Raw genomic sequence first — 14,849 nt, 5'->3', positions numbered from 1 at the left:
CCTCCACAGTTCAATAAAAGAACGCCTGATGAAGCATTAAGGTGGAACCAAAAAACATCCTATCAAAAAGTTGATTCAGAGAAAAAATCAAAACTGAAGTAATGATGACAATCACAATCTGGTTCACAACACCAACGCCAAATTTATTGTTCCTTATTCCTATAAGGAAACAAACTAAAATATTATAGCAAGATCCTCAACATAGTAGCCTAGGCTAGAAATTACCTATACCAATAATTTTGAGAAAGTAAGGCTGCCTTCTTTCTTCTAACAATTCAAAGAGAGAAGGAAGAAAAGTAAAACCCTTCGTCCTCGTATTGTTTTACTTGGTATTAAATCACCAAAAACTCAAATGGACATGGACGAAACCATCTAATCAAGCCATCCATCACAAAACAGAAAAATACAAAATCCTAGATTACTAAAAATAAAGAAAAAAATTTAGGATAGGTAGTGGAACCTTCAAATGGGCAGCAACTTTGTCTTTATGGGTGAAAGAACCAGTTGACAACAAACTCAGCACCGATATGGCCACATGGAATGACTACAAGAATATTTGCAAATTATCGATTTTGCGACAGAATATTTAGTAATTTCCGTCGCTAAAGTTTTTTGAAATTTAAGAACAGTTTGCGACGGCCCTGTGCGTTGCAGTTTAGGGCGCGAATTCCCGTTAACATTTACAACGGACATTTGCGACGGATTTAGCGACGGACTCGAATTCCGTCACTAAATTCTGTTCTCTGACACCATTCCCAGAAAATCGTACTTTTTCTGGTTCAAATTTACGACAGAAATAATTCTGTTACAAATTCCGTCGCTAATATTTATCTTCCAACACAAGAATCTATTTTTCCTAGCACAAATTAGCGACAGACACGATTCCGTTGCAAATTCCGTCGCTAATCTTTATCTTCTGACACAAGAATCTACTTTTCTTGGCACAAATTAGCGACGGACTTGATTCTGTTGCAAATTCCGTCGCTATTATGTCATAAAATTATTTTTGTATATCGTTGCTGCCTCTTTTGCCCATTTCTCTCTTTGTTCATGATGTTCTTCCCCTTCATCTTCCTTGTCTCATCATTTTCCTTAGATAATGGAATATTCCGTGGTAAATTAGCGACGTAATATTCCGTCGCAAATACTCAAAAATTTTATTTTTTACCCATCAATTAGCGACGGAATATTTTGTCGCAAATGGCGTTGCAAAAGAATTTCGTCGCTAAAAATCCGTCACTAGTTCGTCGCAATTATCCGTCACTAATTTTTGCGACGTTGGTTTTTGCAAACCGTCGCAAAAATTATCAACGACGGAATTTTGATGTTTTGCGACGAAAATTTCCGTCACAAAAAAGTTGTTTTTTTGTAGTGAGTTTTCTCAGGATTCCTTTAAAATCATCAGCAATCCAGCAGCTTAAAATCCACAACTGCAAAGCAACCCTAACAAAGAAAATTAGGAAAAAGAAAAGGGGATAACATAATTAAAATACCTATGAAGAGTTGCAGCAACCTAAAGCTCCAAAGTTCTCTCTCAAACCTACTTCCAAAAACCTAGAAAAAAGATCCATTAAAAATAGTTTGTAAACTAATTTTTTAATAGTTTTTTCTATCAATTTGATACAATATTTCTCACATTTGGACGTATCAAGAAGTAGATCCAGATCAATATCTCTGAAGCTGAACTTCTAAACCCATATCAGCCCTAAATCAAAAGCTCCAGAGAGAAGAAGGGCTGCAAGAACCCAAAAACTTACATAATTAGTAAAAATTCCATAATTCAAAGAAGACTCAACAGGAGCATAAAAATAGCATAACAATTTAATTTTCCCAAGAAGACCCCAAGTATTTAACCAACAAAACCCAGAAAATACAAAGCATCACAGCCACAATTACGAAAAATAAATGATCCCAACAGAGAGCCAACTCCGTCACAATTTCTGCACTTCCAATTCAAATGCAGTGAACACAATTAAAATCCAATATCACCGAACACGATATTGCAAATACAAAAATGTATAAGAAATTTTGATTTTCAGTTACCATCAATGAAAAAAAAGAGTTTTGAAAAAGAAAGTCTCGCGGTGGAATATTAAACAACACAAAACACAATAAGTAATATTAAACAAATTCATATTCGATGAGTATATTTTATTTCATCAACCTACATTCCAAAGAACAATAAGAAGGCGAGAAGACTAACCTTTAAAAACTGACCACACCAACGCAGCTACACATACAAAGCCCTGCAGTTAAATATATGAAACTGAAAACAAAGAGCACATATACACAAGAAAGCTATTATTAAGACTTGTAATAGTAGCCAATTGAAAAACAAAAGTACCTTATCCATGAGAGGAATTATTGCGTAAGAAGTTCATATATCAAAATATTAGCCATGCCAAACATGATAATAATGCAGGGACAAAAAGTATACTAACGTTCAGTAGCATGATTCATCAAGGGCCTCAGAGGCCAATATTAATTTGCTAAAGCTTCAAATCTTGCAAAATGTATGCACATATATGCAATGGTAGATAGTTTCATGAGAGATATATACCTAGCACACTCAATTTTTCACTATTGTTTCTTCTATGCTCGAAATTTCATGGTTTTATTTTGAAAATCTCCCCATTTGGTCATGCAGCTCACATGAACCCCATCCACCACCCCTGTTATGAGAGAAATTAGCCATACCAAACATGATAAGAATGCAGCGATAAAAATTAGGCATGCATCCATGTGATTATAACACAAACACATTCATCCAAGAGACATGGATGGAGACAATGACAAAGGATTGAATTGTGTAGAACTTATTGCCTTGGATAAATTAGCATTCCTTCAAAGTTTTTTAAATACTTGATAAAAATTGAGAAATAGATTGAAAAGGTTAATATTGATACCCATGTAGAATCTTTGACGATGTGGCTACCATCCTTCTTGAGAGAGGAGGCAATCAATCCCATTATCGCTTGAGGCATTATATGATACGTAAAAGACGACATGTCAATGTTTTAATATTATACGATCAACGTATAAGAACCATTTTTGTATAAAGCTATACAATCTGACTATTTTAAAAATCATCAAAACACAAGATAATTTCTTTAAAAGATAATTTTATACATAGAGTCTTATCTTCTCATCAAACGGAGCTAAAACGCATCTGCCGGGCTTACTGCTTCAGCCCGCACGCTCTACCTTGTGGCTTGTACCCATCTGCAGTCCGTAAGCCCTTGCTTCAAAAAAGCATATGTGCATAGGATTGTCGTCTTCAACGTGTCGTGCACTACCCGCAAGCCCTTCTGAGTCCTCCATCAGCAACGCGTCACGCACTGCCCTTCCATGTCACTTTTCAACCCGTAGCCCCTTCCGAGTTATGACCGCTGCCTCGCCAGCGAACAGGTATGGTACCCTCATTGATGTCGAGATTCGAACCTTAGGCTTAGATTTCGCTTAATTCTGATTTCTTGTTGCGATTTTAGGTTCTTGGTGTTTGAATGTTTCATAAACCCTGGTTCAGTATAAGTTATTGTATGTTGATACTGTTATATGCCTGAGAATATTTCCTCAAGTGTGTGTTTCAAATTCATTCTTACTGAACATGTTTGAGTTTTAAAATGTTCAAGAATGTTTTGTTAATGTTGGATAGTCTCTGTTTTCCATGACATCTTGTTTGTATGAAGTTGACTAAAGTTTCTTGCTCATTTTGGATGGGATAATTGGGTTGTATCTCTGGTTCAGCTTAATTGGGTTTGGTTAATAGTGGGTGATTAATTTTGATGATATCATGATTTGTAAAATTGGCTAATGTTGGACGGCAACACAACAAACATAATCATCTAAATCTTATGAGAGATTCTGCGCATCATATGATATGATTGGACTATCAGTTATTATTTTATCCTATTTGTGATCACACGCATTCTCTTGGACATCAACATCTGCACCAATGGATTTTTTTCATTACAACCAGCTGTGACTAATGAACAAGTGCTAAAATGTATAGGGACTTTTTTAATGTGAACATTCATATTTCATCAGTTAACAACCCTGTTGGTAATTTGGTATACTTGTTTTTTCAACATATGACCTCTATGTAACTTATGTCTTGTACATAAACTACTGCAAAAACAATTGTCTCTAGCATGAGGATAGAAAACCAGTAGGATATGTACAAATACTAACGTCTACCTAGTTCAACTTAATTGGGTTGTATCTCTAGTTCTTTTTGGGTCTTCATGCTTGTCCATTTTCAATACAATAAGACTACAGTTTACCTTTCGCCTGCTGACCCTATCCTTCTTCCATACCATACTCACCGCGAGTCCATTGTGCTTACGAACGAGTGGAGCGTCTTCAATGCGAGTTGTGCGTGGAATGTCGCCTAAACAGTTTCATAGTGGCGTTTGTTGTTTTCGAGTTCCCCTGCCTTCAGAAAGTATACTCCTAATGGTACCTTAGTACGCCATAGGCGTCTGAAGGGGGAGTGTAGTGAAGGCACTCTCTTGGAAGAAGCCCGCCAGCTTACTATACTAAGGGAGTAGTTAGGTGGGTTCTTTTCAGGTATAATTTTCTGCTTGTGTTCGGGCCTCTCTCATTGTTGTTGGTGGTTGTCTTCTAAGTTTTGAGTAGTACTTTTATAAATATACTTGAAACAAAATATTATAATACATATCTCTGGAATCTGATAGTCAAGTTAGACTACCATGAATTGCTTAAACAAAATATGTATTATAATATATTCTATTCATTGTGTTCTGCCCCTTCCTATATAATTCTACTTGAAAAATAGGTAGTGGGAACTTTCTATGTACATGCAAGGCTCATCTTGCTTGTTTCCTCTAATTTGGGTGCATGATGCATGTAGGTAAAGTTGATTCTTTGGCTTGTCTTTTTAAGGATATCTGGAGAGTGACTGCTAATGGAGCCAAATCCTAGATTTTCAAAGGCCTTTCGTGATATGAAAGCTATTGGAATTACAGAAGATAAAGTGCAGCTGGTGTTAAAAAAGCTTCTAAAGTTGTATGACAAAAAATGGAAGTTCATTGAAGAGGAGAACTATAGAGTTCCCGCAGATGCAATAGTCGATAGGGATGATACTCAGGTGCTTAGTGCTCTCTTCTCCCCCCAAACCCCAAAACTTGCGTTCCATTTTTGTTGCTTTCCTCTCTTCTTTATTTCCTACTCCAGAAATAACATTCTTTGTGACGTTAATCTCATTAATCAGGAATGTGAGAAAAAGCCAAATGGTGGCGATGTATGTGTCGTATCTTCCTTTATGTTGGTATTTTGTATTCTGGCTCTTATTCTCTTTTGGCGGTCTCCGCTAACTTCTCATTTGCTTTTCTGAACTAGGATGTTGAGAATTTTGATGAAGAATCTGAGATGCATGTTGTGCCCCAGAGCTTAAAAAGGTTACGCTTAAGAGGCCGTGAAGGGCAAATGTCCTCTCCCTCTAAAATGGAACAAGATGCCACTTCCCCTGCTACTTTGATGGTAGACCGTAGAGTAGATTTGTCTCCTCCTCGTGGTACTACCCCTTGATGCAGGAAGGCCATTAATTTTACGTTTTCATAAGCTAGTTTATTATTTAGTCTATTTTAACTAAGTTCTATTAGTTTTCATACTACGGCTATTGTCGGAATTTCCAAATATGTTGGAATTTCAAATTTAGTATTAGTTATTTGTTTTATGAGTCTTTTATTAGGCTATTTTCCTAAGTCAAATCATAGTTATAATTGGAGTCATATTAGTTTGCTTTTAGAAATCCTAGTTTTGTTTGAAGGAAGTTACTTATGTAATTAGGATTACTAGGAGACTATATATATGGATGCAAGTCAAGAACAAATGATAATGAGAGTTTTTATACAAATTTGTTATAGGAGAGAATCCTTAGACACGCTCGGTGAGAGGCTGAGAAGGGAAGGTGAGTTTATCCAACCCTACCTAAGAGATTCAGGGTCGCTTTTGTTTGATTCAAAAAATACAAGAATTTTGGTTCCAGATTCAGATGAATCAAACCTGGGAATTGTGAGTTTCTGTCATAGGGTTCTTAAATTTTTGGGTTTAATTTTGGGTTAGGGTTTTGGTTGCTCAATCCTACCTAAAATCTTCATCAATAGTTCAAAAACTACATTAGTTGGTATCGAAGCATGGTTCCGAGCAACCTACAATCTCTCTCATCGTTTATGCCAACAAGGAGTAATGGTATAAACTATAGTCTTCAAATCGAGGAGATGACGAAATTTACCTCTGAGGGGGGAACCAATCCTCCGAAATTACACTGAAGTCCCTCGCAACATCTATTAACTACCTGGTAAAGAAACTGAATAGCACTTCAAAGCGTGTAGACCACTTGTCGAGCAAATATGTTAGTGAGCCAAACGAAGAAGCCATCTCTGAGAAAGAGGGACTAGGCAATAGCAAAAAGGTTGCTGAAGGCATTCATCATCTGGAATTTCAGGACAAAGACAGTCATAATAGATTGCAAGAATCATCAAGGCGGCTTAACTTTGAGGCCTATAATGAACCTAGAGGAAATTTTAATGATGTAGCCAGCAAATATGTGAAGTTAGAGATACGTGATTTCTATGGTACAATTGATCCATATGCCTTCACAGAATGACTAAAATCACTGGAAGACTTCTTCAAATTTACAAAATTTCCAAAAGATCAGATGGTATTATTTGTCATTCTGAAACTTAAGGGTGAAGCTAGTGCATAGAGGCAGAAAGTGGAATCAGACTATAGGCGTGAGAAAGGGTTTAACATCACAAGATGGGAGCTGATGAAGAAACTATTATAGGAAAAATATTCACCACCAAAATTTCATAGAAAAGTTTATAGTAAATATGCAGCCTTGAAGCAAGAGCCTGTTTATGTAGCGGAGTACACAAAACAATTCTACAATTTGGGATCTCAAGGACAAGCTAAAGAGAAATTTTGCAGCTGTGACAGAAACTGAGTTTAGACAGCTTAGAGTAAGTAAAAGTGTTGCCAACACTGTACAATCAGCTACTTTTTCCAAACAAAAGATTGAAAAAGTATGCAAAAGTACTTTCCAACAACAAGGGGAGTATCAGAAGCCTCGAATTGGGACTGGACAAAGGCAGAATGTGGTAAATTTGAATTTAGTTGCAGTTGAAGTTAAATTTCAGGAAGTTAAGGTGGAAGAATGTGAGATTGTGGAAGCTAAAAGTGAAGAAGTAGCAGGTCGGCATGATATGGGTGTCGATGAAGCTCAAAATTTATATGCTACAAACGAATTTCATCAAGACAACAAGGTGGTAGAAGATCCAGATTTTGTTACAAAAGAATTTTTGGAAAAAGACACTTCTGATCAGCTTCATGCTTTCTCTAATGTACTTCAACAAGAATCGAATATCATTCTCAATGAGCCACCCGAAGATATCTGTATGCAAGAGGTGATCGAGGTAGCACAATCTGATTTTGAACAAGTTGAAGGTGAAGGATGTGAACTTGAGGCTGCAAACATAAAAGAAACAGAGAATTCGAGTCCAATCTTTTCATATGCAAATCAAGCTAAGATTGTCTTCCCTACACAAGTTCAAATCATTGAATTTGTTATAATGAAGAATATTTGCACCCCCTACTTAACTAAGAACACCCCATTCTAAATAAACCCCAATAAAAAATATAACATTTCTGAGTACACCCCAATTTCAATTTATTTTCAATTTTGCAGTTTGCACCCCATAATTTCAACCGTTGGATCTCACCAACGGCTGAGATTAAAGAAAATTAAAAATAAAATAAAACATTTGTTGCTCTCCTCCTTGTTCTTCATCTAAACCCTACCCTTGCATACCTGCAATCTTAACCAAGCAACCTTGCAGCCTTGGTTCAGCCGAGAGACTAAGCCAAGTCAAATGCGAAGTCGATGCCCTCTACCCATAGCTTCCTCCCCCACCCCAACAGCCATATGCGCATACACAAGGACACATATATAGACAGGAGAAAATTTGTTCCATCTAATTCCATTGCAGCATCACGTGCTGAGGTTGAAGAAAAGGAAAGGAACCCATATGCTTGTCTTTTCTAAAATGATCCCTCAACATCAGATCTATCAACGCCATAAACAAACAACATTGCTGCTTGATCGACGGGGAAAAGCATCTCAAAGTATAGGGCGAATTCTTCGATGGGTTTTAGGGTTTGAGAGAGGAAGAAGAAAGAGATAAGAATTGGGGGTAGATTGGTAGGGTCAAGGGGGTGTTGATAGATTGAGGTTTTTTTGAGTTTCTGGGGTGTACTTAGTTAACTCGGGGGTGCAAATAGTCACCATCATTATTCCAGAAAAGTTCAATGACATGCCCAGTGCAAGAGTTTTATTTTTCTTGTTCCTTACTCCAATATAGGGTTCCAAGTGGAATCAATGCAAGTTGGCAATTATGTTATTTCAGAAGACATTACTCTTGTTACTTCGATACTTCAAAATTCGAGGTCGAGTTCATTCCTATGGCTGGATTTGTGAAGATGGATTACTGAAACGAGCTAGCGCCACATCATTTATTTCTCCATTTACTTGTCAGATTCGAGTTCTTGAGGGAGAGAGGAAATGATGCAGGAAGACCAATAATTTTATGTTTTCACAAGCTGGTTTATTATTGGGTGTATTTTAATAGTTTTCATACTAAGGGTATTGTGGAAATTTCAAGATATGTTGGAATTTCGAATTTAGTACAAATTTGTTATAGGCGAGATTCCTTAGACACACTCGGTGAGAGGCTGAGAAGGGAAGGTAAGTTTATCCAACCCTACCTGAGAGATTTAGGGTCGTTTTTGTTTGATTCAAAAAGTACAAGAATTTTGGTTCCAGATTCAGACGAATCAGACCTGGGAATTGTGAGTTTCTGTCATAGGGTTCTTAAATTTTTGGGTTTAATTTTGGGTTAGGGTTTTGGTTGCTCAATGCTACCTAAAATCTTCATCAATAGTTCAAAAACTACATCACCCCTAGATTGTTCGCTGATGTGCCAAATATATACATACATTTGCACATCCTTTACACATAAGTTCATCCCATTTTGAGTTGATTAAGAGTTGATATTGCCTAAGAAAGTTATATTTGCATATTGTAGGTATCAAGGCAAGAAAGGAAGGAAAAGAGTGCAAAATGAAGATTTTTACTCCAGAACCGATTTCCGATCGATCGGAGCCATTCCCGATCGATCGGACCTGCCAAAACAGCATGGAATTCATCGAGACAGATTGTATTTCCGATCGATCGGAGGTACTATTCACAGAACGCGCAGTTTCGCGAAAAAGTTCCGAATTCACTTGTTTTTAAGCCAAAACGACCCCAACTTATTTTGAAAACGACATAAGAGTTTGGGGAAGTATAAAAGGGCAAAAAAATAGGGTTTTGGGGGGTTCTTGGAGGGTTTTTCATTCTACCACCATTGGAGAGCTTGGAGCCACCATTGGAGCTTGGAGAAGAAGAGGGTCTACAAGGGGGTTTTCTCTCTCCTTTTCTATCCTAGTTTCTATGGTTGATTTCCTTTGTTTAATGATGTATTTTGCTTCCATGAGTGACTAGATTTCTTACTAGGGACTTAATGTAACCAAACCTTGAAGATTCAATAAACTTGATTTCCTTATTTCTTGATTTCTCTCTCTCTCTTGATTGTCTATGGGTGTGATTAATGCTTTTGAATGTTTGGCCATCATTCAATTGATTTGTTGCCTAGATTGAGACCGGAAGGAGATATCTAGGGTTTGCCTCAAGCCATAGATGACATAGGGTGCATGAACCATAGGAATATAGGTTTGTGACTTATGCAATTGCCAAATGATTTCCATAGTTCTTAATGGGTTTTTGATATATTAATCCGATTGTTAGGAATAACAGGGATTTATGTTGAAAATATGTTTGATGTATCTAGGAATAGAACACTGAATAGGTTGGGAAATCGATTGTCATTATAGAGAGAGGAATTAGGGATTAAGGGACCAAGGGAATTGAATTGGATAGGTGAGGTGACGTTAAGTACCTTAGTGCTTTCCATCCTTGATTTCATACTTGTGTTTGATTTGTCTTTGTTCTTTTGCTTTCGTTTAGTTTAAAAACAAAATCAATCTCGAATCCGTTTCCCCAATTTGCATAGTTGTTACTAGTTTGACATTGATTTCTATTGCCAACACATCCCTAGTGGAAACGATAATTTACTCATCTCTTTATTACTTGTGCGATTTGTGCGCTTGCAATTAAATCCATATCAAGTTTTTGGCGCCGTTGCCGGGGATTGAGGCAATTGTTTTTTGTGTCAAATTAGGTTTTCAATTGTGTTAATTGGTTTTTATTTTTCTGCAGAAATTCTTTCTCTTGTATGAGCTTGGGAAGACGTTCTATTAATCCGGAATTAATTGCTATTGATTTGGAGATTGAAAGGACTTTTCACAATCTTAGACGGGAGCTTATTAATAATCAAATGGAAGGCATGGGAGACAATCAAGGAAGGGGGAATGATGGTGATCTTGGTGGAGCTTTAAATGTGAATGATGGTAATGGTAATGGTGGAGGTGCTAATGGAAGAAATGGTGGTGAAGCGGTTGAAAACCCTCCTAGGCAATTTGATCCTCGCTCTCTTGAGGATTGTGCTAGGCCTACTTGGGATACAAATCCTTCAAGCATCCGCTATCCTCCTATCAATGCTACTAATTTTGAGATCAAGCCGGCTATCATCAACATTACCTCTAATTCGGTGGTTTTCTATGGTCTTCCTAATGAAGAGCCCAATGTACATCTTCGCTCTTTCTTGCATGTGTGCACCACTTTTGGGATTAACGGAGCTTCTAAGGATGCTATCTTGTTGAGGCTATTCCCATTTTCTTTGAGGGACAATGCTAAGGGATGGTTGATGTCCTTGCCTCCCAATTCTATCACCACTTGGGATGAGATGGCGGAACAATTCTTGACGAAATTCTTTCCTCCGGGCAAAGCGGTGCAAATTAGGGTGGATATCATGTCCTTTGCCCAAAAGGATTTTGAATCATTTTATGAGGCTTGGGAGCGCTTTAAAGGCATTATTCGAAGTTGCCCAAATCATGGTCTTCCAGAATGGGTGGTGTACCAAGCTTTCTATAATGGGTTGTGCATGCATACTAAAGAGACTATTGATGCGGCTGCGGGAGGTTCTTTTATGACCAAAAATCAAGAGGAGGCTCGGGAATTACTTGATAAAGTGGCCAAGACCACTAACTCTTGGTCCTCGGTGAAGGGGAATCCAAAGTAAGGAGGAAGTTGTAGAGATGATGAAGTTATGTCTACCTTGGCTATTATGGCAAAGAAGATTGAGGCATTGACGCTAAATCAAGCTCAAGGGGTACATGCTATGCAAAACACACATTCTCATATGTCTTGTGCTTATTGTTGTGGACGCCATCCTACCGAAGAGTGTCTTATTGCTTCTTCATCTAATCCTAGTGAGCAAGTGAATGCCATTGGTGGAGGTAATTTCAATCAACCTCGCAATGATCTTTATTCCAACTTCTACAATCCGGGATTTAGGAATCACCCCAACTTCTCTTGGAGCAATACTCAAAATGTGCAAAATCCTCAACATCTAGTGCAGCCCCAAGAGAAGAAGAGGGATATTGATGAGATGTTTTCAAAGCTAGCCGAGGCCTAGATACACTTACAACTCATACCTCCCAATTTATGACGAGGACGGAGCAATACATGAGTAAAACCGATGCCACTCTACAAGCTCAAGCAACTTTGATGCAAAGCTATGGAACTTCCATCCGGAATCTTGAGGTACAAATGGGGCAAATAGCTAACACTTTGTCATATAGAGAAAGAGGTACGTTGCCAAGCCAATCGGAGGTGAATCCAAAAGGGAAGGAGAAAGAACAATGCATGGCAATCACTCTCCGGATTGGTAAGGTGGTTAAAAATGCTTCTGATCTAGACGCCGAAAAGGCAAAAATTTTGCAGGAGGAGGAGAAGTGCAGGAAAACAAGGGAGAACGAAGCTGAAAAATGTCCAGAGACAATTTTCGATCGATCGGAGGGGGTTCCCGATCGATCGGGCCTCCTTGGTAAAACTTTACCCGAGGCTATTTCCGATCGATCGGAGCCCCACCCGATCGATCGACCTGTTCCAGCTCCTGTGAAAACGAAAGATGTGCAGCCACGATATGCAATTGAGCCCGATTGGCCCGATAGTTCTCTCCCTGCACCTCCAATCAAACCTTATGTGCCTCCAATTCCATTTCCTCAAAGGTTGAAGAGCACTAAGAAGAATGATGATCAATTTTCTAAATTTTTGGAGGTATTCAAGAAGCTTCAAGTGAACATCCCCTTTGCCGAAGCTTTAGAGCAAATTCCTTGCTATGCCAAATTCATGAAAGAGATCTTATCCAAGAAGCGGAGGTTGCAGGAGCATGAAAAGATACAATTGACCGAAGAGTGTAGTGCCATTGTGCAACGGAAGCTCCCAATTAAGCAAGATGATCCGGGAAGTTTCACAATCCCGTGCACCATTGGAAACACCTTGATTGAAAGATCTTTATGTGATCTTGGAGCTAGCATCAATTTGATGCCATTATCGGTAGCTAAGCAAATTGGGATGAAGGAGATTAGTCCAACCACGGTGTCTTTGCAAATGGCGGATAGATCTATCAAGTATCCTATTGGCATGGTGGAGGATGTTTTAGTGAAGGTGGGTGATCTTATGTTCCCGGTGGATTTTCTTATCTTGGATATGGAAGCCAATCCCACCACTCCCATAATCTTGGGAAGGCCATTCTTGAGCACCGGGAAAGCTTTGATAGATGTTGAAAAAGGGAAGCTTACTTTGAAAGGTGCGGGAGGTGATCAAATCACTTTCAAAGTGTTTGGCAATAGAAGGCAAGATGAGGTTTCTCAACAATGCCTCCAAGTGGAGCATATTGACATGGTTATCCCCGACACTCTTAAAAAGGAAACTCCATATATTCCGGTGGAAGTTTTCCTAGGCCAAGACTCCAAAGTGAAGCATGAAATTCCCAAGGCATCCACCCAAGCTGAAAATGATGTATCAAAGTCTCAAGTTGAAGATCCCAAGGAGAAGAAAAAGAAGAGCAAGAAAAAGAAGAAGAGGAAGACCAAGAAAATGAAGAAACATGCCTTTCCTAAAGAAACGGTGGTGATGAAAGCTTATGCTCATTGCATGGAACCTAAGCAATCAAATGTCAATCTCAAGAAGCCATCAAGGGGAGTATACACCATAACCCTCAAGGATCCCGGTTGAATTCACAAAGGGGAGTCGGGCTGAAGACTTTAAACCAAGCGCTTTCGGGAGGCAACCCAGGTTTTATTGTTCTATCTCTATCTTTTTATTTCTATTTTCACCTATTCCATGCATTGAGGACATTGCATATTTTAAGTGTGGGGGTGGGAATTTAGGTTTCTAGTTTTTGTAAAAAAAATAAAATTTTTGACTTCAAATGCCTTATGCCATGTCACTCTTGAGTGTATTTGGATGAATTTTGTGATCTTTGAAGCATTGATGGATCTTGCTATGGACATTCTTTCCAATTGAGTTGTTCCTATCTTGAAAATTGTTTTGTCCATTGTGTCTTTGTGAATATGGAACACTTGATTGTGGGGTATGAAATTTGACTTGACTTTGACATTTGTGGTTGTTTGAGATCAATTTGATTCTAAGTAGCACTACTTGAGCAATGAAAAAGAGAAAAAAAATATATATAGAAAAAAAAAATAGAAAAGAGAAAAAAAATTGTGTTTATGAATAAATGGTTTCTTTCATAAATTTTCTGCTGAGTAACCGGGCCTCTTGCCTAGCAAGCAATGAGTTTCGCGTAAAAAGGTAGGAAATGAATGTTAGAGTACCTTGGTGACTAGTTTAACCTCGTAGCCTTTTTGACTCGGGTAATTAGATCCGTTGGGGTGTCTTAACACCTAGTGCCCTAAGCCAACTGGATTGGGAGTCATTGGTCGAAAGCTCGTTACATGAGTCATTTAGAAAGCTCAAGGAGGTTGAACATTGCACAAATCACCTTTGAGAAGAAAAAGAAAGAAAAAAAAAATGTGAATAGAATGAAGTTTGAATAAATGCTCATTGTATTTGTTTTTTTGATTCTTATTGTTATTGGAAGACTTCATGGCCATTGTTTATGTCACTTTGAAGCCGAATATCAAGTGAAATCCATTATGTGCATCATTTCTTGAATTTATAAGCAAAGTGGATGAGATAAGATTCTTGAAGGAATGCTTTTATTGGTTTGAATGCCCTAATGCTTGATTTGTTAGTGTGGATAGGGTTGCAATTGAGAATCCATTTTATACTCTTGTTGATGACATGAGTTTTGGCATTGAAGTTGTTTAATGTTTGTGGGTATCATTCTGGTAAACTCTCAGGAGACACAACTCCTCCTACTAGGGGCACCTAGGGGTTTAAAGGCTTGTGGCACATGCTAAGTGTCATCGTGAGCCCTACGAAAGTGGCATACATTAGTTACTTATTTAGAGTAGGTCTTAGTTATTTTATTTTTCATTTGAGCTTAACGGAAAATACTCTTTCCTTCTTTTATTCATTCTCAATTTGCTCGAGGACGAGCAACGATTAAGTGTGGGGGTGTTTGATGTGCCAAATATATACATACATTTGCACATCCTTTACACATAAGTTCATCCCATTTTGAGTTGATTAAGAGTTGATATTGCCTAAGAAAGTTATATTTGCATATTGTAGGTATCAAGGCAAGAAAGGAAGGAAAAGAGTGCAAAATGAAGATTTTTACTCCAGAATCGATTTCCGATCGATCGGAGCCATTCCTGATCGATCGGACCTGCCAAAACAGCATTGAATTCATCGA

The 14,849-nt window shown here is 38.1% G+C and overlaps 1 protein-coding gene and 1 non-coding gene across 8 annotated transcripts; one reads left to right on the top strand and one right to left on the bottom strand.

Annotated features, from left to right (window-relative positions):
- Positions 1–3,159: 3,159 nt before the first annotated feature.
- Positions 3,160–6,001, top strand: LOC120001878 (probable inactive histone-lysine N-methyltransferase SUVR1). Of its 7 annotated transcripts, none has more exons than XM_038850386.1 (4): positions 3,160–3,408; positions 4,906–5,110; positions 5,234–5,263; positions 5,362–6,001. In XM_038850386.1, the coding sequence occupies exons 2-4, from the start codon at positions 4,928–4,930 to the stop codon at positions 5,548–5,550; spliced, it is 402 nt and encodes a 133-aa protein (XP_038706314.1). In that variant the 5' UTR covers positions 3,160–3,408; positions 4,906–4,927; the 3' UTR covers positions 5,551–6,001. The 7 variants fall into 7 exon arrangements, with proteins under 7 accessions (XP_038706314.1, XP_038706310.1, XP_038706316.1 ...); XM_038850382.1 differs by having other exon boundaries at positions 4,874–5,110; XM_038850387.1 differs by lacking the exon at positions 3,160–3,408 and adding an exon at positions 3,428–4,554.
- A 4,973-nt stretch (positions 6,002–10,974) lies between these two features.
- On the bottom strand, positions 10,975–11,080 carry LOC120003177. The gene has a single exon (XR_005469298.1). It is a non-coding gene; the product is annotated as a small nucleolar RNA R71 (small nucleolar RNA).
- Positions 11,081–14,849: the final 3,769 nt, after the last annotated feature.

Source organism: Tripterygium wilfordii, chromosome 7 (assembly GCF_013401445.1).
Source record: "Tripterygium wilfordii isolate XIE 37 chromosome 7, ASM1340144v1, whole genome shotgun sequence".
NCBI lineage: Eukaryota > Viridiplantae > Streptophyta > Magnoliopsida > Celastrales > Celastraceae > Tripterygium > Tripterygium wilfordii.
The sequence above is the reverse complement of the archived record's forward strand: the minus strand, read 5'-3'. Positions and strand labels throughout refer to the sequence as shown.

What these genes read in the sequence shown, in the direction of transcription:
- LOC120001878 (XM_038850386.1), top strand. Translation starts at nt 4,928, where the DNA reads ATGGAGCCAAATCCTAGATTTTCAAAGGCCTTTCGTGATATGAAAGCT. An exon ending in TCGATAGGGATGATACTCAG is followed by an intron (nt 5,111 to 5,233) that starts GTGCTTAGTGCT and finishes CTCATTAATCAG; the next exon opens with GAATGTGAGAAAAAGCCAAA. An exon ending in AAAAGCCAAATGGTGGCGAT is followed by an intron (nt 5,264 to 5,361) that starts GTATGTGTCGTA and finishes TTTCTGAACTAG; the next exon opens with GATGTTGAGAATTTTGATGA.